Source organism: Glycine soja, chromosome 14 (genome assembly GCF_004193775.1).
Source record: "Glycine soja cultivar W05 chromosome 14, ASM419377v2, whole genome shotgun sequence".
Taxonomy (NCBI): domain Eukaryota; kingdom Viridiplantae; phylum Streptophyta; class Magnoliopsida; order Fabales; family Fabaceae; genus Glycine; species Glycine soja.
In genome coordinates this window covers 1,994,236-2,019,843 of record NC_041015.1, presented here as the reverse complement: position 1 = coordinate 2,019,843, position 25,608 = coordinate 1,994,236, and the positions used below count along the sequence as shown (strand labels likewise).

The window sequence follows — 25,608 nt, the reverse complement described above, 5'->3', positions numbered from 1 at the left end:
AAGTTGGAGTTGCCTTCTGCTGCACGAATTCATCCTGTTTTTCATGTGTCCCAGCTGAAGCCATTCAATGGGACTGCTCAAGATCCTTACCTGCCATTGCCTTTGACAGTCACAGAAATGGGACCAGTTATGCAGCCTGTGAAAATACTAGCAAGTCGAATTATCATCAGAGGGCACAATCAGATTGAGCAGATACTAGTGCAGTGGGAGAATGGCTTGCAAGATGAAGCTACTTGGGAGGATATTGAAGATATCAAGGCAAGCTATCCTACCTTCAACCTTGAGGACAAGGTTGTTTTTAAAGGGGAAGGCAATGTAACGAATGGAATGTCACGTGGGGAGAAGGTTAACAAGACTGCTGAGTCATCAAGTGAGAGAGGATTGCATAACAAACTTGCTGATTTTGAGGAATTGGGACGTGGGAAGAGAGAGAAGAAACCAAGTTGGAAAATAACGGAATCCCACTAGTGTATAAGGGAAAGTAGTGGGAGTGTGATAGGCATGATGTATGATGAATGAAAATTCTCTTCCTCTCTGATTATTCTCTCTTCCATTCTGAATTTCTTTTGCATCTTGTGCTTTTGCTCTTATTTTCACACTGAAAACTAAGAGTTGTTATCCATCAATAAAAGTACTTCGTCCCTTTCCAATTGAATTACTGTTTCATTAATTACTTAGCATTACATTCAGACTTAATGATGATTGTGGATTTTTAAATATAAGACAATTGAGGATTGAACATGCTAGACATGCTGCCACAATACAATTATACAAGTTGCCAGAAATTTGCTTTTATTTGACTATTTGAGTACACCAAAAAACTTGAACTTCTTTTACAAATTTCATTATGCATATATAGTTGCAGCAGGACAATGATAATTGAGCAGGCTAGTTCTAAGGGGATTACAAATAAGTTATTATTGATTAAAAGGACTAGAGCTGTAATACCTCAATCAAATCATGCGAGAATGAAAAGCATCATGAGATTGTAGAGCTGAGAATGACTTAAAAAAATTAATTAGTACTATTTATACTAACAAGATATATCTATTTTTCAATAAGATGTTTCTTAAGAACTCCACAGTTAAACGTATTTGACTTGAAATAGTTATGAGATGAATGAGAAATTTTTTTGAAAAGTGTGTGAGTAAGAACAAAATATGAGAAGTCTCGTTGATTTGTGAGATCGTCATTGATTTTAAAAGCAATCAAAACAGATTGTCGAGATTTCATAAAGAACTACTTACAAAAAGGTCTGACAGGCGAAGAAATATTATAATGTGTGAGTCGTCAAAAAGTCAATAATTAAAAATATTATAATAATAAATACAAATAAAACATGTAAGTAGTTGACTACTTGCTATTCAAATATAAGAACAGTAAAATCGTATAATAATAATAATAATAGAAGTAATAGAACTGAGAGAACCTGAAGGTTCTAAGAGAGAATATATAGTAGGGAAAAACTTTGGAACTATCTAGAAGAGTTAGTAAAATGGAAACATGGCACAACAATAAAATTGTGTCCCGAACAGAAGAGGCACATATGCGTCTCATATGCCCCAATGGAGAAAACAAAGTTGACAAAGAAAAATAGGATAATATGTTAAGAATGCCTAGTAAAAGTAAGTCAGAAAAAAATGCTTTACCCGAATTTGTTGTGTGTTCCAATTGCCATACATCGTCTACTCCAGTAATTCATAGTCATGCCAACTACTACATAATGTATGGACCACACCACAACAGCAATATTGTGATCATAGTTAACAGCTGTGATTTGTGAAGCACAAGTCAAAATTCCTAAAACACTAGTAGCCAATTGATGATTGATTAGGTGAGGGACCACGACTAAAAAATACTACGTAAGGAGTTGAAGCAGGACAATTAATTAATTGTTGAAAATCTCATTACAAAGAAATCAACACTCATTCAAATAAATGTGTACCGTGTACGTGCGAGACGAAACAACTTGTTAACGTCATTTAAATATTATACTTTTGCATTTGCTTTGAATTGATTGACCATGAAATTAGTTGGGGTATACTCACAACATTGCAACCCTCATTCTTCGTTCTTTTTGTTGGTTGGGATCATAAAAGGAAAGGAAAATAAATAACTTTTTCTATCTTTGTGTAGCCTATCGTCATTCGTCGCGACCAAAGATATTTTCGTGATCTTTAAAAAGAAAACAATTAATCAACCTTAATAGGATATGTTTGACTGTCAACACGGAAAGATCCATATATAATAATCTACAAAATCAAACTACATACAAAGAACAAATTTATATTGACAAACAGTGGACATGACTATAAATTTTCCTCTATTTCTAATGTTCTATGGATACACACAACAAAAATGATTTATTAAAAATATATAAGTATAAATTAATTACTATTAAATTTATATGTTTATCAAATAATTTCAAGAAACGGAAATAAACTTCTTTTATCTTCATAATACTTATTTGATATTTAAATATTTAAATAATACTCCATCTGGTCCTTATTATTATAAGACATTTTGGACATCAATTATACAAATCAATAAAATTAATCCACTCAATTGATTATATTGAATTTAAAAAAAAATACTACTAGTGCGTCAATTATGTTCTTATTAATAATTGTTAACTTATGGTTAAAATACTAGAGTATTATACATTACTATAAAAAAAAAAAAACACAAATACTTAAAAGACTAATACTAACATATGTCCTTAGAATATTAGTTAAGAAACTAAAAGAAATTTTTTTTATTAGGATAAAAAATTTGTTTTTCATAATTTTGTTATACTTTCCTATGTTTTACACAATAAATACTTACTCATTTTAATTTATTAATCAATATTACAAGGATACTAATTAATACAACTCATAATTAATTAGACTATTTGATAAGATCAACCAATGAAAGAAAAATTAAATATTTTATAAAAATTCTAAAATGTCTTATAAAAAGTATCATCATTTTTTCTTAATGTATCTCTTATAATAAGGAGTAGAGTGAGTAAAATTGTTGTGAAGTAAATGTGCTGGCTAAGGGGCCTCTTTTTTATTGTTTATATGAGAGATTATTCTTCCTACACTCAATATATTTTTAAAAAGTCTAACTTTACCTTTTTTTACTTTTTCTTCTTTGTTCCTTTCTTTTTTTTCTTTCCTTCGTATAGCCTACGGATTAGCAATTAGTAAGGCCAATCCATGAACTTGTGACTTTTTTGTTGTTAGCACGACGCTTTAACCAACTAAGTTAATATATCAATTATGTTAAAAAATAATTAACATCGCTATATATAATACTAAAATTTATCATGTATATTTAATACAAATATAAGTTTACATAACAAATTTTGTAATAATTAATTTTGATCTAATAATATATTTTTTATATATAAATTTTTATTAAATCTATGATTTTTATTTAAAATTTATATATGTAAAAAAATATTATTAGATTAAAATTAATTGTTATTAAATTTATTATATAAATTTATATATGTATTAAATATACATTAAAAAATTTAGTGTTATATATAATGACGTTAATTATTTTTTAACAATTCGTGTGGTTCATATGAATTGTCAATTCATAAGGCTATACAAAGAAAAGAAAAAATGAATTAACAAAAAAAAGAAATAAAAAAGGATAAAGTTAAATTTTTGGTTAAATTACTCATTTGGTCTCTATAGTTTCATGATTCTTACTTTTTTGGTCCATATAGTTTGAAAGTGGTTTTTTTAGTCCCTATAGTTTACATTTTAATTCTCTTTTAGGCCCCACACTTTACATTTTAATTCTCTTTTAGTCTCTATAGTTTTGAAAGTGATTTTTTTAGTTCTTATAATTTATATTTTAATTTTCTTTTAACCCCTACCGTTTGAAAGTTATCTTTTTAGTCCATATAATTTATATTTTAATTCCATTTTAGTTCTTACCATCAAAATATAAGTAATATTATCAATTACAATTAACTATAAAAATATTAGCAAGTAATTCGTAACTAATTTATCGTAAGATAATTTGTAATAAAAAAATAATTGATAACTTATAACTAATTTGTAGCTAATTATTTTTATATATTTTTTTTTAGTAAGAACTAAAAGGTAATTAAAATATAAATTATAGGGACTAAAAATATTATTTTCAAACTATAGGGATTAAAAGAGAATTAAAATACAAACTATAAGGGCTAAAAAGAACACTTTTAAACTAAGGAACTAAAAAAGAATTAAAATATAAATTATAGGGATTAAAAATACCAATTTCAAACCGTATGAACTAAAAAAATAAGATCATGAAACTATAGAATCAAATGAGTAATTTAATCTAATTTTTTTTAAAATATATTAAGTGAATGAAGAATAACACTTACAAGAGGTTTAAGCGGCCCAATAATATTATGCCCTGAAACCAAAAAATGGAGGCCCAATAATGAACTGATTTTCCACCGCGCCTCCGTGACTCCTTCCTCCTTTTGAGTTTCATTACATTGTTCGTTGGGTCACCAAAAGCACTCAAAATTTCAACCATGCTGCAACCCTTACTTCAAGATGTTCTCTTCGTAAGTCCTTACTTTTTTATTCTGCTTCATCACCAGTGTTTGCTCGTTGTTTTTCATAAAAGCCTTCAGTTTTTAGCTATTGAGCTCTCTTTTTTTTTTCTGATAAAAAAATTGCGCTTTATCTGAAGTTGTGATATTTCACTTATTAAGCTTTGTGTAAATCGGTTGGCCTAAGTATGCATTGAATTCATTATGTCATGGATAGATTCCCTAATATTTTTATTGAGATATATATATGGGACAGGATCTACTTATATATAGAGAGGGGAGGAAAGAAAAGATATTAAGTTATTCTAAAAATAATTTTAAAAGAATTAATCTTTATTTTAATTATTTATTTTCTTAAAATTTAATAATTATTATAACTCTAAAAAACTTATTCTTAGAATAAATTGATTCATATCAAATTAATGGGTTGTTGTTTGCTTGGTGGGTTAAGGATTAATCAAAGGAAAAAGAAGTCAAGTGTTCAAAACATGTACAACGAAAAAATTAGGATCTATGTTGCATTTAAATTATATAGAATTAGAAAACATATTAAATGCCTACATGTTGATGAGCTTTTAAAACACCAAAAAAAATTCAATGATGTGAAGATTCTACTTGTATGCATACCTAGATCAATACATGTTATCAACTCTTTGATGAATGAAACTCTAGAGAGCAAATTTGAATTTTTTTTAATTTGTTTTTGGTACACTTTACCTTAGGTATATGTTTATGTTTCTATTTAATGCATCGATTTGAGTCTTTTTCAAAGAAAAAAGGAAAGATTCTATTTAAAAGAATTTCATGTCTCTTTACCTTTATAAAAATAAAAACTATCTCGTATCTTTTATGTTAAGGAACTACCTAATATAAGACAAATATAATTCATAATTAATCACATGACTGGTTATGATAACTAATCACATGATTTAATCCTGATATGTACCAATAAACTATTATTCTGTTATCACATGATTTTATAAAACAATACTTCTTTTTTATATTAATTATATTCTTGGTGCTAGCAAAGAATATAATAATATTTTTCTAAAATATTTATTTGATTAAATTAAATTCTCTAATTTTATCATCAAATAAATTATTTTCTTTTGAAAAAATTGGAACACTCATTTGTGTGTGATCACATATGTTTAATACCAAACCAGTAGTAAATTAATTATAATTAATTTATTAATCAAGATAGGCATCTAAAAATACTCCTTAACGTTCGGATAACAGCATAAAGTAACATCTTTTACTTTCAAGAACCAATAGAAAAATAATATAATATTTTCTTCCATCATCTAGAGCTTAACATTTAATCAATGAATGACTTAATTAAGAAACTCTCTTGTTTCATTTAATTGCCTTGACCAAGGTCTTAATTTTATCATAGAGCTTAAACTCATTACCTATAGTTATTGGATTATTCTTGATTAATCATTAATTCTACAAGTATTTAATCATATCCAATATTTATTCAACTAATGTCTTAAAGCATTGGGTGTCCAAAATTAAAATATAACAAATAACTTGTTAATTACTATGATAATCTCTTGTCAAAGAAAACTATTATATTTATTCTTGAGAACTTTTTATTGACATATTAAAATAATATTAACTATTAGAAATTCTCGATTGAGTCAGTTCGATGATGACATTTATAAATGCATCTCTAAATAAAATTTATTAATCTTTATCCAATTAAGACCATTACATATATATTGGTTTATCCGAATTATTAATGTGTTATTCACAATAATCTTACAATAAAAAATAATTTAGATTAAAATTATAAAAAACTTATTTTTCATTATTATAATCTCTGTCATGATAACAAGTTTTTAATTTTAATTAAAAACTTGTTAAATTAACAATTTAATAAAATAATAAATAAAATAATAAAATAAAAATTAATTTTATTAAAATTGATAATATAATAAATTGAATCTTGGATATATATATTTATCTCCAATAATAACAACTTCTATGGTTCTTTAACATTGCATGAGATAACATCCAACAATTTCTTATCCCAGGTCAGTTTATGAATTATGGCAATATCATAGTTGTGAAAATTGTGATCATGAGTGATATTTTTAAGGACAATACTTGTCAAGTTTTTTAGGTCTTGGTGCTTGTTTATGCTGTTATTCAACTAGAATCAGAGTTTCACTTTCATAATCTACTCGTAATAATAAGTTCTGCATTAAAGGATTACACGGATTATCAAGATAAAACTCCAATTCTAATGGAAGAAGAAGGCATCGCGAACAATATCTAAGGATCTATATATGTAAGTTTTGTCCTATTTTCAGTGGCATGCTATTTATTTTTCTTACCTTTGCTAAACTTGGTCATTTGAAGTTGTAGACAATCTAGTAATGCAAAGATGCCAGACATGGATTAGTGACTGACCGACTAATGAAAAAAAAATGTTTTGCTTTAGCAGCAACAGCAACGCACGTTCATACAGATGAGAACGGTTCTGAAGGTGGTTGATAACTAAGTGATGTGCATTCAAGCATTGAAAGGGAAGAAAGGGGCAAGGTTAGGTGACACCAAAATAACATCAGTGAAGGAGGCACATCCGAATGGAAAAGTGAATAAAGAAAACGTAGTGTATGATGTGGTTGTGCGTGCGACCATGCAAAAGGGGAAGGTGTGATGGAAGTGAGGTCAAGTTTGATGAGAATGCTGTGGTGCTTGTGGACAAGCAACGCCAACCCATTGGGACAAGAGTTTTTGGGACAGTACCCCATGAATTCAGGCAGAAGAAGCATGTCAAGATTCTTACTTTGGCTGGTCATATTGCTTGAATCAGCTTACATTTTCTTAATTTTGGAATCACCCCTTCACTTTTTCTGATTGAATCTTTTGGAATTTGTGTGTGTAAAATGTACTAACTGTAACTTGGTATTGATCGAGCTCTATTAGGCAAAAGAGAAAAACGGGAGTGTACAATTCATGTCATGATCATCACTTTAGGGAAAAGAGAAAAACAGATGTATTGGAATTTTTACCCTTGAAATAACAAGTAGCAAGTAACAAGCAAATGGGATACAATATTCTTGTTTGCTTCTTGTGTAGAGGAGTTATTATGTTCATGATTGCATTTGAGAATCTTTTTTTCATAGATGTATAGGTGTGTTATTTTGCTTTTAGCGATATTAAATCGTTTTGCCTGATTATATACGAAGTTAATTTTGTAAAATTAGAGTCAATCCGATGATCAAATGATCGGTGCCTAATCTTTTTTTTAATGGAACCGTGAGTGGATAAAAATGACTAATAACGTATTAACGTTATTCAAACATGAAATTTCAATACTCTTTAAATTTTTTTCTCCCTTTTTTTCTTATCTATATAGAAAATGTTTTACATAGATACAACTTGTTGGGATCATTTATTACAAAAGTCCAATACCCTTGCTCTATTAAACAATTTTTTTGTATAATATGAATTTGATAAATTCAAATATTAAAAATTCACATATATACAATATTATAGCCTTTATTTATATTTTTTTTTAAAAATATATTATAGCTTAAATGAAATTTTTTTATTAAGTATTAGTTAATTTTTGAATTGTGCAATTTTTTTAAAAAAAAACTTGATGTGTTTAATAAGATCAATTTATAATAATGAAATCAGCATTCAAAAAAAGGTATTGAATGCAATAAGCTGGAAACTATACAAAAAAAATAAAATAAAAAATCATGATAGCGCGAAGGAATTTAATTTTGACCATAATTAAAATGGATTATCAAGATTAAATTTAAGTCAAATAATCCTAACCACCTACTATATTTTTATGGTGATCATGTTACCTCTCATTTCTCACTTCCCCATTAGATAAGTTGTATATATTTTTTAATTGAAGATAATTTTCGTATAATGATAATAATGAAATTTGAATTTGTCACCTTCTACAAATTATTCAAACTCCTTTTCACTAGCAAGATCCTAGTGACTCAAAGCACTTTCTTGATATGTTCAATCTTATTTTAACATTTTATTTGTTTGCTTGAAATCTTATTTTAACATTTGACGTACTATATTAATAAACCGATCGGTTTAGAAGAGATATCAAATTGTATTAAATGATGTGACAGGACAACATTAAGTACAAGTTCAAAACTTTTTTATACTGACATTACACTGAAGAGGAAATTAAAATCATGTATACATAGACACATATTTCAGAAAAATAAGAAGAAAGAAAAAGTAGATTCTCTCGGGACCCTAAAACTATTAATGTAGGGTTTCAATTAAATTGAATTTGATGGGTACTATTTTGTCCTATATACTAAAGGCTTAAGGCCGTAGTAGTAGTACTTTTTACGCAACTCTACCGAGACTGGGAAAAACAATTGAAAGGGTAGGCACCTTGGTAACATTTAATGCCACAAGCCCACAATGACAAAAGCTTAGAGCTCAAAAGGTAATACGATAACTCTCGAATATGCACCAAAGGCACGTGAAATCCCAAAGTTTTGGCATCCTTATATTCCCCTCCCGTTTTGTTACACATAGTATACCTTAATCTTTATGGTCTCTTTCCTCTCTTGAGAGAAAAAGAAGACTTTTGGGTCATTCCACAAACATTCCTTTCCTTTCCTTCATTCACCTGCTACTACACTAAATATATACATCTTTGCATGCATCAACAATACAACCCATATTCCTTCAAATCTTCTTAAAACTTGAATTTTCCCACCAGGAAAGATCTGAGTATCGCTGTTTCTATATCATGGGTGTCCTTGGAACAATGGCAAGACATTTGGACACAATAATAGGGTGAACAAATTAATCTCTCTCCATTAATTTGCTTTTGAAAATATCTGTAATTTGTGTCGTATATATATTTTATTTCACTCCACTCCTACACATGCATTAATATATACTTTTCACACAATACCTGCTAAATCCCATGTACAAAACTCATTTAATAAAAATATATTCACCAAAATATGTATTCTGCAATTTAACACGCACACTGTAACTATATGTTTTTCATTTTATGTTTTTCCCCGTAATTATTAACAGCTTCTTTTTTTTTCTGCATGCCAGGCCTGGAGTGATGCTTCTTTATCCTCTGTAAGTATATTAAAAGCCATATCATATTATCATGCAATCGAGTATCATTTTCTCTTCCTCCGGATTAACTGCTGTAATTCTTAATTAACAATCAATAAAAAGAAATTAAGCATCCTACGCAGAGGCATGCATGCACATTATCTTATTATCTGTATTATTACATGATATGACTAATCATCAAATTCTTGACTTCTGAGTAAATATCATAGATACGCATCAATGAGAGCAATTGAAAGTCCTTCAACCTTGGATGATCAACAGTGGCTAACGTATTGGGTTTTATACTCCTTCATGACCCTCTTTGAGCTTTCCACTCATAAGATCCTTGCTTGGTACGTTGACATCAATTTCATGTCAAATTAAACTATATATATATAGGCACATAATAGTAATTTAATATTTGAACTTTGGCATAAAAATATATACAGGTTTCCCATTTGGGGATACCTGAAGCTTATGTTTTGCGTCTGGTTGGTACTTCCAATGTTCAATGGAGCGGCTTACATATATGAGAATTATGTGAGGCAATACATAAAGAATATTGGAACTTCCAATTATTCTGATGAGTACAAGAAGGTCCTTCACATGATGACCTTCGATGCAAGGAAAGCAGTTGAACGCTATAACGATAGATATGGCCCTGATGCCTTTGATAGAGTAGTCAGAGCGGTATGATACAAAACTATGAATTGCTTCATCCTAAAGCTCATCTATATATCTGTGTTTTTAACGTTTTTTTTTGTTAACTTTCATATGATCAGGCTGAAAAAGAAGCAAAGAAGCGATGAGTGAGTGACTATCGATTTGACCAAGTTGGAATGAAACGAACGTCAACATTGTGAAATCCATACTTCTTTCTTTGTATATTTTAACATGAAGGAGACGGAGGAGTCTCAGAATTATTGTTTAATTAAACTAAATGGCTGCGATTATATGCTTCATATATTTTATGTGTACCTTCCATGGATTAAGAATGTACGTAAGAGCATTCGATCTAGTTTGATATAGTTATTTTCTGATTTAGTTAAGAAACAAAAATTATTTGGTTAAATTACCTCAGTTTTTCGCTAAATCCTTTAAACCCTTTAACGAGAATTCTACTGCAACGGTTATTAATTGTTTCCTCTAAGTTCCTTTAGCATAACTATTAACTACGTACCCACAAACTCATGCTTAATTGGGACAAAAATAATGGAAAAGCTTGACGATCTCAAAAACCATAATGCTTTCATAAGCAACCTTTATTGGGTAATACTCATCTTCAAACAAAGCAAACGTAATAGTCATTATGTATAAAATAAAGGGGCGGAAACCCAATCTTATAATAAAATAAAACCAGTTCGATCAACCTTTTTCCTTCCACACTTTGGCATACACTATATAGTAACTGATACTGTGTTGAATGAATGTTTTTAACAGATAATAATTAAAATCAGGAAGAAAATAAAAATTGAAACATAAAATCATGCACTCGTAAGATGAATTATCCTAGACTCTTCCGATTTTATATGTGGAAACATTCTAAAACTTAACAACTTCACCCCCCTCCTTATTTTCACTTTTCACACAAAGATGGTGTTGGATATTACTTTCTATTACTTATTAGCATCAATTCCACCTCGGCAATACATTATTAAGTTTAAAATACAAAAAAGTTTGGCCGATACAATACCTGGAGAAGTATGATCTACAAGACAAAGAATCAAACAGGAGGATCGACTGCAATACTTTGCCTACTAACTTTTTTGTTGGATTTTGATAAAATTTTGTGTTTATTTCGTGTTGCATTAATAAAATAATAAGCGTTAGTGTATCGGCAATTAAAGAATATCGGACACATCATTAGCTCATTTTGACTCAAATGAATATGAAATTCGTTTAAATTTAATAAATTCATCAATGTAACGTCTCCTTTGTAATTGAACTTGGAATGAATTAGTCAAATTGATTTATTTAATATATTTAAAACAATTACAAAAACGTAATTCAGTTTAAATTCTCTCACGACTTAAGACATGAATGCAAATTGAAACTATTTTTCCATCAAAAGCAACTTCACTGGATTAACCTTTTATATTCAAAGCAGCTTGTAATCATTTTTTTTAGAAGTTTTTAAATGAAAATAATTATTTTCTCAAAAATAATCAAAGCCGGGATGGTAGAATTTTTATTTTTTTTCATAATTTGCCAGTTCAAATTAATGAGGAAGTATCCAATGGTTAATGAATAACTAAAGCCCCAATTCAAGTTTTATTGAATAGGTTGAGAGATGGACTATTCCCTTATCCTAAAGCCCATCTTTCTTTCCTTCTGCTGTATCAGTAATAAGCACATCTTTGCATAGTCATTGAACAGATGCCATGTGGGGAATACCTGGCTCAAAAATAGATATCCAAAGCGTCATTATTCTTTGGAGACAAAATTCTGTAAAGGGCATAAAACTTCAAAACTGAGAGCTGGATGTATCGAAAGACTGGATGGAATTATATCAATTTTCCGCCGGTTTCAGCAACCTGGCAATATTGATACATGGACAATCCTGTTATGTTCTCAAATGGATATATACTATGGAGGAGGAAAAGCAGATATGATAAAATGATATAACTTACACCTAAAATCAGTATACTTTAGTCAATTTTCTCTGAATTTCTACATCACTAACACTGTCAGTAATCGCAGGTGAGAATATGGCAGAATAGCTTGTCATCCTGATCCATATTTTAAGAGGAATTTAAGATGTGCTTCGCTCTTTTAGGACCAAGTCGGACAGGACCTGATGTTACCATGCCGTCCAGTTTAAAAGAATTTACAGCAGGATAACTTCCAGGATTTAGATTTTGTGCCTCATGCTGACAACACCTACTCCTAGCACTGCCCATGTGTGGATCCAGTTCGAGTGTTCTTGTGTTTCGTTGCAATTCCACACTGGACTTTTCACCAGGCAACCTAGTCATACGACTGAAGTTTTCTTGCACTCGCATATTCAGTAACTTGGTAGGTTTTCTGGAATCATCAAGATTGGCTGCTGCTGCAGGTCTCTTTCTGGTATTTGTGCACAGCTGATGGTCATCGAACTTCAATCTGTCAGCGACCTTATTTATGTTTATATTATCACTATTTATGGTAGAGGGTGTAACCGGAACATGTAGAGGATGACCAATTGATACTCGAGAAAGAGGAGTCGTCTGCATGGGACCTAGAGAAGAAGTCAGATGATTAGAAGGAAAGCGAACTTCTGCTGAATGATTCACAAATGGCGTAGTGAAATTATTTCCCCACAGATTTTGAGGAAAGTTTTGACTACTTGAAGCAGAAAATTGCCGAGAAAAGGTCCCTGGTAGCATTTCATCTGTTGAGATTGACAACCACGATGGTGAACTTCTGTAGGGACTATACCAAGATGTTTTGGCCTGTTCATTCACAGTTGGCTGCAAGAAAGGAAATCCAAAGGCTGATTTTGTAACATGGGGATTTTTGTTCCTGTCATTCAGCTCACCATTGGTTACATGAGTCGAGTGACTAAAATTGCCAGGTGTAGGTAGTACCACTAATTGAGAGCTCAATCCTAGAGGTTTAGCTCCAGGTATAAACTGCTCTGAAAAGTCATTGGATGCACCATTAAATGCTGCATACGAAGTAGACTTTTGAGTAATGGGATTGAAATAAGAACTGGCATTTCTGTTGACTCCATGATTACTTTGCCGATCAATAAACTGTTGAGAGAATCCAGAGTCTGTACTGCTCATCAATATGGTGCCTTGTGCTGCTTGATTGTTTTGAATTTTTGCTGCTTGCAATACATTGTCAGCTGATATTTGTAAAGGTGAACCAGATACCCAATCCTGCTTAGAACTTCTTTCCAATAAAGAATGATCTAAAGCAGCATATTCAGAATAATTCCTTCTTCTGGATTCCTCATCAGGCCAAACATCTCCCGCAAATTGTTGCATCTCTTGGCTGCTTCTACCAATTGGAACATCTTTACCCATCAACCTCATTGTTGGTTGGCTGGAACTTGGTGAGATATGATGTGAACCTTCTTTCAGAGAAACCACCCCATTTCCATTGTGATTCCAGACTCGGTCACATTGATTCTGTTCAACGAACGAGTTTTTCTTACAGTTCAACTCTGAATTAAGTGGCGGGACATAGTGACTGGAACACATATCTGAAGAATTAGGTCGGTGGATATCTTCTCTCTCTCTAGATTGTAACTCAGTGACAGGTAATCGGGTTGGATGATGTGGAAATGGATCAAGACCATCTTTTGGAAATGTCTTCTGAACAACATGATTCTCATTAATGCTTAAATTTTCCTGGCTACTTTGATGGAGAATATTATTAATGGGTAAGCCACTAAAAGAACCACGTAACGTACTTGATGTATCTGACTGGTTCATCCCTAAGTTTCCACTTGAACTGAAATTGATTAGCTCACCATGAGAATTGAGTGGCAAACCAAAAAAATCCGGATCCAAACAGCTATTTTTGCCACTTCCTTTCTCCCAGCCTGTATTGGGGAATGAGTTATCAATCATATCTGCAGAAAACATACGAGAAAATTGTCTGTTACCCAAGGCCTCACCACTATTATCTTTATCTCCATAAGTTTGCAATGGAGATTCTGGTTTTTCATTTGCATTATATGAAGCAGAATAAGATGAAGAAGGCTCCAGAAATGTCTTTGTATTTTCATTTGAGTTAACAGCATCAACCTGTGGATCATCCAAATGGTCCAACTTCCCACTGTAGCTGAAAGATCCAGATTCACACACCTTTGTATTTATACCAGACATCTTCTCTACTTGGACAGCTGAAAGAGGTCTAGAAATGTCAGCATATGGAGAACAATGCAGGGTAGTTCTGTTCCCTCCGTAAAAAAACTGTGAATCATTATTGTCACAAACTGCCACCTTGGTCAACAATTCTGACTTCTCTTCTAACAGCTTTGACTTCTCTTGATTGATACATGGCTTCAAGAAGCTTTGTATGGTATCTTGGTCCAGAGTGTTAGAAAACTGTTTACTTTCAACTATAGGGCAAACCTCTCTCTTGCCTCTGTCAATATGGTCATAATTTCTGTTTGGCTCCAAACTTGCAGTTTCTTCATCACTTCCAGAGGACTTCTCCTTTACTGCTGAAGATGCCACCGCATCTGAAGATATCTTGAACAAGGTTTCATCAAATGAATTTGTCTTTTTAGGACCAGGTATATCATCTTTGCCAGAGAATTTCACATGTCTGTCCGAGGTTTCCTCTTGATCACTATAATAGCTTTCTTGAGTACCATCTCCAATACTACTGCCACTTGACGTCTTTTCAGAAACATGTTTGAAGCGGTTCTTAAGAATGCCATGATTAGGAGATACTGCTTTTTCTTGCTTTCCAACTGAGTCGCAGTTTTTAACTTGTTGCTTCTTTTCTACCGATAAGCAATTTATACCTGATATCTTTCTATCGATAGAAGGATCAACCTCGTGAAGTGGAAGCATTTTATTATCGATTGTACCTTTTAGTTTTCTGGAACTATTTACTGCACTTTGCACCATGCGCTCGTAAACATCAACCTGAGATAGACAAGATTAATAAAATTATGGATGTTATATTATAATAAAATAAGAATAAGCCGACTAAGCTTTAGGATATGCAAAATATCAAGATAAATATAATAACACCTCTTGTAGCCTGTAGCTTTCTCTTTTATTTTCTTTTTTATGGATGTTATGTTGTAGCTTTTATAAGAAAATAAATAAAATTGCAACAGTTTCACGTATAATGATGCCAAAATGTATGTTTATGAAACAGACACTGTAGAAAATCAGCATTTCATATCCTTTCAACAATTCCAATCAGAAATTTTGAAAGGATTTCAATTGTCTATGACTGTTGCTACATTACAATTTACAATAACTTGATTCCAAAGATGAATGTCCCCAAAAGTTTACTCAGACCATTGGTTTTTCAGTTTTTTTATAATTCTCGTCCCTCATCAAAAAGCTTTTTGTAAAAGATTGAGGCAACTTCGTTTATGCCTATATCTTGTGTCTACAAAAGATAAAACGGCAGAGACGTTTTCAAATGGAATTTATGGTCAAGTAAAAGTAGATTTAATACAAAAGAACAATTTCACCATGGAAAGTTTCAGGGAACTATACAAAACTATATTTCCAGCGTTAATTATAAAATCACGTTCCAAACTTCTGGATAAACAAACTCTTTGATTATTAAGTGAAAAAAAATTAATTTTCAATCTCTATGATGAGGAAAAGACTTTAGTTACATTTGAATAACACTTTAATTGGGGTTTTAAGTACCCCACCATTCATTTAAAAACAAGTCAAATTGAAATACATTAAGATCAACTACATGTAGAAGTTTATAAAATTGAAACAATTGAATTAAGAACTAAATTATATCATTATTTTATCATGATAAGAAATTTCAGAAACGCTTTGAACAAAATTCTTAAACTTGGTTATTTTAGTATCAATTTTCAGAAGAGGGAAACATAGAAATCTATATATGTATATATCATAAATGAATATTATTTACGTGTTAATAGAAAGTACAAATCCCTATAATTGATTTTACTTAACAAACAGAACGCTAAATAAGCTTGTACAATTTGGCACGAATATTATTTTTTGAAAAATCTCGTTGTAACTGAAAGCTGGGGCGTAAAATAATTATATGCTATTAAGATATTAAAAATCCGGTAAGTTGCAATTACACTTTATGATGAAATAAACAAAATTGTAAAGACAAACCCTTTTTGTAACAAATTTTCTACCTTGTACAATTCCACTTTGGGAATCTTCTGTTTGAAATCACAAGAGATTACTTCTAAAAAATAATATCCAAAGTGTATTTCTATAACAACATATACATTCTTATATCATTGTTTATACGAAGAAGAAGCTAACGAAAAACACATGCATGGATGTAGCAAATAGTATTAGGACAAACAACTATTACACATGTGGTTAAAATTATTATTGTAAAATATTTATACGATAAATATCTTAGTTCGTTCTTTTAGAAAGGCAATTTAAAATGCAAATTAATTAAATTAAATTTTAAAAAATTAGTGGGATATTGGATTCTATTAAAAGGGGAGGGGATGGACAATGGCAAATGCATGAATCATGATGCTTAAATAATCTTTTTACATAAATTTGAGACTGCTATGTAATTGTTCACTGTTGAAACTAGAAATGCACATATCACATATGATACACCTCTGTAGAAATTTACGTGGTCCATATAACCCCATTCGAAACCTGAGATTTCTTATGAATCTGAATGCCAAAAAAAATCCAATCTATTAATCTTGAAAAAGAAATGATAGGTAGGAAAAACATAGAACCAGAGTTCGCGAATTATTTTTGGAAAATAAAGTATTTACTAAGATTAGTCTAGAAACGTTATTTAAAACAATCTAGACACTATAATAAGATGCCATTACTGATACAGTAAGGGCAGCCAAGTTATAAATTTCACTTCTAAGGATTGAGTTGGCAGCAAAATCATATCATCCTTATATCATCATCGAGTAACCTTCATGGCTAGCCAAGTTAAATACTTGACTAATTTACTTCCACTTTCAAATTTCGGCCAGCGTAACCACAAACTGACATTGTTTTCCGATTTCCATTGGTTCTATATAGACCTCCTAGGTTGGGTTCTAATAGACACTCGAAATTATCTGCACATGTCCAAAACATGAGTCGCTAACTTATGTTGACCGATACATCCAAGTCATTCTACCCACAAACCAACACTTTCAGAATATAAAATCAGGTGTCTCACACAACGACGGAACGTCCAAAACCATTATACGTACCATACATCACCACCCCCTACTTCACTAATACGCCATAAAATATGCCCATGCGATAATGATCTATATCAACCCAAGCCAGAGTATTCTTTTTTGACGATACATGCCCATCTGGAAATTGCATATGCGAACATTCATCAATCCAAATCACTAAATATACACTTCTGACAGACCCAATAAATGATCTATCAAATTCCGGACCTCCACTTACAGATCTCCCACTAGCCAAAATACATCCAGCTGTAAGCTGCGTATAAAACCTCTCTACGTCCGAAAAACTGGCCACAAGAGATATGAGAATCATTTGATCTACCCATGGCCCATACGATAATTCCCCCCCAAATTATTAGTTAATAGTGACGGGGCTAGAGAAACCCCTCATCATTAGACTCAGCTCTCTCTTCTACCTCGTAACCCATGAGTGGCCCCTTCTAGCTAGGGTACTTGTACTGATTATACACACAGCACACACTACAGCTGGAGCAACATTCTTACAGGCTTCACTACCTTCTGAATCCCTTCCGCGCACGAAGGCACTTGTCTTAGTTTTCCTTTCTTGTAACTCTCCTTTCCCAACTTTTACTTGCCGCGTATTTCGCTCAAGTACTCAACCAAAAAAACAAACAAAAACACTCACTTTCGTCCACAAATATGTGAAGCTCTCTCTCTAATCAGCTTTTTCAGCAGTAATTTTATGCAGAAAAAGCAAGACATAGAGTAAGGAAAGCTATAATCCCATGGTATAAGAAACAACATCAACCCAAAATCTACATTCTACAGTGTCGGGTAATATTTTATGCGCAAATTCCATGAATTTGTATACTTATCAGTCAGGAATTTGCTGCAAATCGCGGAAACACACAGCAAATAGCGGAAGATTAACTTATATTTTATGAGACACAAACCACATACCTTGTTCCCAGTTGGTCTGTTGTTGAAGACATTCTTCTTTTTCTTCTTCTTCTTCTTGCTCGCAACCGTCTTCTTCTCATTGTTCACGAACCACACACCACTATCGCCGTGCTTCTCCACCTTGCTTTTCTTCTTCTTCACCTTCATCAACTTTTTCTTGTTCCTATTCTTCATCGTACTCTTCTTGTTCTTAATTACCGAAGCAACGGGAGTAGCAACAGCGGCAGAAGGAGCAGGAGTGGCGGCCCTAGTTGAATCTCCACCTGAATAGCCATAATCGGATTTCTCCTCATCTTCTTCCTCAACCTGAATCGCTTTCCTTTTGCCAGCTTCGATCGGTGGCGCCACTGTAAGAATCTCTGCGATCGAGCGCGAGCGCTTCTTCGGCGTCTTAGGTATGGGCTTGCAATTACCGGTCGACCTTCTCATCTGCCGTCGTTCCTCCCTGACAGCTTGTGCGAGGCAACCATCTATGTGTGCGTTTACTGCCGTCACCGTGGCGGCGTTGAAATCTCGACAAACAGGACACAACATCTCCATCTTCTCCTCCGAGATATCTCCTTGGTCCGATTTGGCGGACTCACCGTCTACGCGCGTGGATCTCAGCGCCTCCAGTCGCCGAGAAAGCCACTCGAACTTCGTAACGGTAATAGATACATCGTCCACCTTGCCCTCGCGGAACGGCCAGAACTTCAACACGCTCTCGATTTGCGGCGGCAACTGAGGCTGCGGCTGTGGCTGTGGCAGATGTGGCTGCTCCTCCACCATGAAAATCTCGGCTATGGAACGTTTCTTCAGCGGCTTCGACGGCTTCGACTTTGACGACGAAGATTTCAAATTCATAATCCTCATGTGGCGACGCTCCTCTCTCATCGTCTGCGCGAGGCATCCGTCGATGTGCGCGTTCACCGCCGTGAGTGTCGCGGCGTTGAATTCGCGGCACACCGGACAAACCATCTCCAGTTTCTCGTCTTCATTGTTGTTGTTGTTGTTCGCCGGGGAGGAGTCGGAAGGAGGCGCGGATTTCTCAGATTCCATAGATTCTGCAGATTCCTCTTCGCTGCAATCTACATCGCCGTCGTCTTCATCGGTTTCCGCAGCAGAAGGCGGAATCTCCAGATTTTGAGCGCGGTGGTCGGTAGAATCGTCGGATCTAGGGCACGGGTTCATCGGCGGAAGCCACGACTGAACCTCCTCATCTGATACGTCACGTGAGGAGGTAGATGCAAACGGCCAGCACTTGAAAACGTCGATGGATCTCATCTTGGATGTGTAGTCCCTGCAACAGCAACACCAAATCAAAACCTATAAAGCGCGCTTTCATATATTAGTAAAACCAAATCCACAAACAATAGATAATAGACAAATAGATATACCTTATGGAGAATCCATCAAACGTAGCCGCCACCATGATCAGTGATTACAAGAAGGGAGAGACTATGAAGAAGAAGAAGACTGAGAAAAGAGGAACATGGATGATTATGATGATTAGATGAGAGAGAAAGAGAGTAATTAACGTTTTGCTCTCTCAGACTAGAAGAGAAGAAGAAGGAGGAATAGGAGAGAGTATTGTGTGTAGCTGTCTGCTTGCTTTTCCCTAATTTATGACTGAAAGGGACATATGAGAGAGAGAGAGAGCTCTAAAGTGACGACAGATACAGAAGAAACGAAGGTGAGAGAATATTTTATTAATTATTAATTAAACTCGTACAATTATTTAATTAACACTCATGCTTTATTATAATGTTAATGTTGGTGCTTGGTACTGCAATTGATTTTCGTTGATTAATTATTTTATTATTGCTAATCAACTCTTGCGCTTTATTCGTTTCTTTCCATGCATGTTATTTTCATATTTTTTTAAAAAAAAAAAGATAATTAAGTTATTGCGACTTGTGTGTGTTGCCTTGCTGGTGGCTGCTGCGCCGAAGGTTAAGCGATGTATGTATTTAAATGATAGTATAGTTAAAAGGGGCGTATAATGTATAATGTATATTGTATATTGTATGCTAATGTTAGATTTGTAGTATGATCTATGGTGTTATATTCCCACGCTCGTGTACTTACATGAAACAAAGATTCTGCTGTAAGAGCACAAACAATCCACCATACGCGATCACCCATCAATCCACGCGCTTTCTACCTTCATCATATCACTTCTTTTTTTATAAAAAAAAATATATATATTATTATAAATAGTTTCCAAATTACTTACTCTGTTTTGTTTTTTTATTATATACAATTAACGCGTTATTTTCATGGTTTTGAGGTCCACTTAAATAATAAGAAATAAATCAATATAATTAAGAACTAAATGATAAATCATGTCACATTATACATTAAATAATAAGTGCCACCTTAGGAGAAACTCAAATTTCAATTACTACTTAATCTTTATGGTTCTTCCTTTTTTAAAAAAGATGTGTACAGATGGGAGAAAAAAGAAAAATTGTTTTTCTTCTTTTCTTCTAATACTTTCCTTTTTTGAGTTCTATTAATTTAGATTTACTTTTGCTTCATATTTGATGAGAAGAGATGATAAAGAAATGATGAGAAAGAGATGTGACAATAGATAGAGTAGCAAAAATTAGTATGATTTTCTTACTTTCTTTCTTTTAATACTTTCATTTCTTGAGTCTTATGAAATTATATATATTCACTTTCACTTTGTACTTGGTGACCAAGAAATGACAAAAGAAAGGGTAAGAAAGAGGTGTGATATAGGAGAGAACAATAAGAGTCAATATTCTTTTAATACTTTCATTTCTTGAGTTTTGTTGTTAATATGTTGATAGCTCAGAAAAAAAGAAGATAAAAACATTCATTGTTTAAGTGTATATTTTTTTATCTGTAAGAATTAAAGACAATGTTAAGAAATTTATAATAATAACTCACATCCTTATTTGATTAAGTGAACTAGACTTTCTTAACACTCAAATGTATGCTTGAATATGTATTCATATAATAATTTTCTAAAATTGATTCTAAGGAAAAATTTACAGTGATATTATTTATTTTTTTTGGATAAAAGATATTTAAAAAGAGACTTTAATACACAATGTTTTGTTTGAAAACTTGTACTACTAATTAAGATTGATTTTGAGTATGTAATTATCAAAATGTCTTTAAGTCTAATTAAAGGTATACTTAGAACTAATAACATAATTAAGAATATAATTTAGACAAATATATATCGTGACTCAAGTTAGTATTAATGCAAAAATAAAATTTAATAGTAGTTTGATGAGACTTAAGTCTAAAATTTATAAGAGTCAAAATTAAAAACAAAATAATTAAGGAGGAAATCAATAAGATGCAAATGTTAGGATCTAACATGACTTGTTTGTCTAGGATGTATGAGTTGATGATTTTCTTTATCAATGTGATTAGATCTATTCTACCCACATCTATCCATATACTTGTCCTTGATGCCTCACGATGACAAGCTTATTTTATTTACCTATCTCCCAAATATCTTTGAAAAGATTCAATAAATAAAATGCATGAAGATTAAGTTCTAGATGTTTGCGTAGAAAATGCATACGCATAAAAAGTGTCATTTTATGTCTAGCAATGATTTTTTATGAAATCTTTTCTTTTTGTTCTATTAGTGGTTACCATCTTCCAAACACCTAACCCCTAAAACTGATACATGCATATTTTCTTTAAATCTTAATTAGACGTTACTCTCTCCCAAGCATCTAACCCCTAAAAGAATGTAAAGATGAAAATGCAAGAAAGAAATAGAAAGGATAATAGAATAGAAAAAACCTAGAAGGAATCCTTTTGCATTGATAAATCTGAAGTACACCATACATTGCTTGGCTTTTTAGGCCTGTCAGACCCTAGTTAGGGGATTAACCACTCATGGCCATGAGAGCTTTACAATGAGAGGGGAAAAAGAAAGAATGGATACAAAAAGAGAAAAGAGATGAAGAGTTCTCAGGCTTTAGGTAGTAATGAGAGTACTCTGAGACTCGGTTTGTCGTTCCCCTTGGACTGACTCTTTATTTATAGCTGCTGAAGTAGGCTTTGGACCTTCGTGGGCTCGCTCAGCACGACAGCCTGCGCTTAATGCGTTCAAATCGTGCGCTTAGCAACCTCCTCTTGCTTAGCGCGTGCTACTTATGTTGGATCGCGCGCTTAGCATGTGATTCTCGCTTAGCGTGTTCTGCTTTTTGTTCACTTGGTGCGTGTTGCTCGCTGGGTGCGAGTATCAACTTTCGTATTTAACGTCTCGCTTAGCGCCTGTGTCTCCTGTCTCGCTTAGCACGAGCTGCACGCTGGACTGAGCCATTTCTGATTTCTTCATTATTTTTTACTTTTTTGCTTATAACACCTCCAATTTTTATATTTGTAGTCACAATTCAGCTAAATATCAATTCTTTAACATTTAAGCGCAAATAACTGCTTAATAATTATTTTAAAAACAATTTCTTTTCATTTTCTATTATAAAAGTATAATTATTTAGCTATTATCACCACCTAATTTTATTCATTGAAATAAAAGGTAAGACATGAGAAAGAATGAATAAACTCATACATGAAAAAAAAATGATGCTTGTTGTTTATAAATTTTCTTACTACAAATATAAATAAAAACTGAAGTAAAAATAATGTAAAATTTAAAAATGAGAAGGAGAGAGAGAACCTACTTATATATTATAGAAATAAATATTTGTCTTGTGCATCGTGAAAGTTAAAATATTAGTTATAGTTAAATAAAATAAAAAGTCAAGTAGCATGAAAACTTTTAGTGATCATCTCCAATCATCTGAGGTGAATGTCTACGGATTTTATAAATTTCAACATTCTAAGTTTCAACCTTATTGCATAATGAAAAGAGATATTTATAGGAAACAAAACTTCAAATTTTTAATAATTATTCCTTAATAAAAAAATTATCACTGTTTTTGACTACTATCGATGGTCACCATTAGCTATCTCAATAACTTTGATTTTTTATTTTATTTTTTAAATATTTATTTCTAGTTAAATTCGTTTTCAAAAATATACATTTCAATACTTAATAGAAATAATCTTAATATTAATATATGCACGGAAAAATCTAAGCCAACTAGTGTTACTCTTTATAGCATAGCCAGAAATCCTTGATTAGATACTTTAGATGTACTCGATCGAGACCTTAAAAAGAAATGGTCTAAGACAGGACGCATGCAGGTTTGTCGCAGTTGAATAAGATGTATTCAATCTGGACATTTGTACATAAAATATACCTGGATAGAATGCATCTAAATTGGACAAATTTAGATATATAGAGCTCAACTCGTTAAGATTAATATAAATTATAAAGCTAGCTTGTAAGAAGAAATTGTACATTATAATTATCCAAAGATGTATATAATCCTCTAAAAATGCAAGTTAGTTTACAAATTTAGTTTTCGTCAGTTTTCATTTTTATTAATTGACCATAATACTTTTTACAACGTTTCTTCAAAATCACTGAATAAGGTGTGAGTATTAGTGCATATATAAAGAAAAATTAAAAATTGTCTAACTTCATGGTTATTAATTATTTTGACAGTTCACTCCAGATAATCTACTAGTTGTGATGAGTAAGAGATTAATTGATTCGTCAAAATAATTTCTGTCTTTTTCTTATTTATTATTTTTCTTAAATATGAATTTATAATTTTTTTTATTCGAATCTTTTTATTTTATTTTTAATCTATATTATCATTTTTATTTATACTTTCTTAAATATTCGGTATAGGAGATTAAGATAAGACCTATTATGATTCACTGAATGTGATTATAACTTCTAAAAACACTTAAATATAAGAAAATCTTCTAAAAAACATTATGGTAGAAAAATAATTTCTTAAAATATTCTCATTCAACATGAGCCTTTAGATTTAGAATACTAGACTTAAACTGAAAACAAGAAATTATTTGATTCTTTTATAATTTTTTAAAATAAGTTTAAATTTTGGATTAAGAACTAATGCCATAGTTGTCCTAAAAGAACTGGAAACTTATATAGATATTTGAGATTCCATTAGAGACAAAAAAATTTAATTGCAATGCTTAAAAAAACAGTTTGAGGTTAGAAAATAAGACAAAAAAATAAAGAATAATTTTGTCTTTTTAATTTTAAAAATAATTTATAAAAATTGCCACCGTATCAAAAAAATGGATAAATATATCGATAATTTAATTCTAACACAAAGTCTCATCGGTTCATGTTAACATTGAATACCAACGTGACACGTTCTGGATGATGTGGCAAATCCATGTGCGTAAGAGATGTTCCACATTAGTTACAATGTTTTGAACTAAAATGTTAGTGATTTTTTTAATTTCGATTTTAAAATTTATAAAGGTAATGACTATTTTAAAAATAAAAGGCTCTTCTTCCTAATTTCATGATAAAATTTTCTTCTAGAACGACAAAATGTTCCCCATCAAATATAACTTTATGACAACATGGTCTATAACAATAATTTGAATTTAAAAACTTGCATGTATCATGGACAATAAAAAAACATACATCAGGTTAGTCTCCAAAGTCCCATTAACATTCTTCACCCTCCGCATACATACTCCAACACCCTTTTGTCATATTTCAGACAAATTGACCTTTGTAGTGCAACAAAAGGTTAATCTTATCAAACATTCTATAAAAGGAAACACACAAAATAGAGTAAAAAAAGGAGGAAACAAAGCATCTTTGTATCAATAATAAAATTTATTCCTTTTCATACCCAAAACAGAGCATCATTGTTTCAGTTCATCAAAGCATCATCAACAAACCCTAAACTCTAACACATGTTTAATCCCTTGTTTGTCTACAATAACAAAAAAAAAAGGAAGAAATCTAACAAAAATGACTGTCACATGGAGAAATGTTACGAGAATGGAGGTCATCAATAAAGTCTAGTCAAACAAAAAACATCTTACCTTATAAAGTTGTCTTTCACCGTCAACGCACAGGAAAAAATCAAACAAAAACAGTGGCCACCAACCAAACACCACCATCTGTCGTTAAGTCGTCACAGGCACCGATGATGCAAAGGCAGGAAAGAGCAAAGCAAACTTAGCACCCACAATTCAACATCTTTCTCACAAAATGTAAAAAGGAAGAGGATAAATGGTGAATTAATAAAAGGTAAAAACACACACATACTCCAATTGACAATTTGGTCCACACATACCTAGTCCAACATGTGGCTTTCACTTCCAA

General features: G+C 31.9%; 2 protein-coding genes across 3 annotated transcripts; one reads left to right on the top strand and one right to left on the bottom strand.

Moving 5' to 3' along the window:
• The first annotated feature begins 9,218 nt into the window (after positions 1-9,218).
• LOC114384555 (HVA22-like protein f) lies at positions 9,219-10,675 on the top strand. Its single transcript, XM_028344249.1, has 5 exons — positions 9,219-9,352; positions 9,626-9,652; positions 9,862-9,984; positions 10,081-10,321; positions 10,414-10,675. Exons 1-5 carry the CDS (start codon positions 9,306-9,308, stop codon positions 10,438-10,440), a joined length of 465 nt encoding a protein of 154 aa, XP_028200050.1. The 5' UTR covers positions 9,219-9,305; the 3' UTR covers positions 10,441-10,675.
• Positions 10,676-11,793: 1,118 nt separating this feature from the next.
• LOC114383579 lies at positions 11,794-20,011 on the bottom strand. Of its 2 annotated transcripts, XR_003660545.1 has the most exons (4): positions 19,781-20,011; positions 18,405-19,683; positions 12,262-15,219; positions 11,794-12,165 (listed from the first exon to the last, which is right to left on the bottom strand). XR_003660545.1 is itself a non-coding variant. In XM_028343275.1 (3 exons), the coding sequence occupies exons 1-3, from the start codon at positions 19,813-19,815 to the stop codon at positions 12,373-12,375; spliced, it is 4,161 nt and encodes a 1,386-aa protein (XP_028199076.1). In that variant the 5' UTR covers positions 19,816-20,011; the 3' UTR covers positions 11,850-12,372. The 2 variants fall into 2 exon arrangements, 1 of the variants encoding a protein (XP_028199076.1); XM_028343275.1 differs by having other exon boundaries at positions 11,850-15,219.
• Positions 20,012-25,608: the final 5,597 nt, after the last annotated feature.

Coding starts and splice junctions, on each gene's coding strand:
- LOC114383579 (XM_028343275.1), bottom strand. CDS start 19,815: ATGGTGGCGGCTACGTTTGATGGATTCTCCATAAG. Junction 19,684..19,780: donor TTTGATGGATTCTCCATAAG/GTATATCTATTT, acceptor TTGCTGTTGCAG/GGACTACACATCCAAGATGA. Junction 15,220..18,404: donor ACAGACCAACTGGGAACAAG/GTATGTGGTTTG, acceptor TGTCTATCTCAG/GTTGATGTTTACGAGCGCAT.
- LOC114384555 (XM_028344249.1), top strand. CDS start 9,306: ATGGGTGTCCTTGGAACAATGGCAAGACATTTGGACACAATAATAGG. Junction 9,653..9,861: donor GTGATGCTTCTTTATCCTCT/GTAAGTATATTA, acceptor TAAATATCATAG/ATACGCATCAATGAGAGCAA. Junction 9,985..10,080: donor ACTCATAAGATCCTTGCTTG/GTACGTTGACAT, acceptor AAATATATACAG/GTTTCCCATTTGGGGATACC.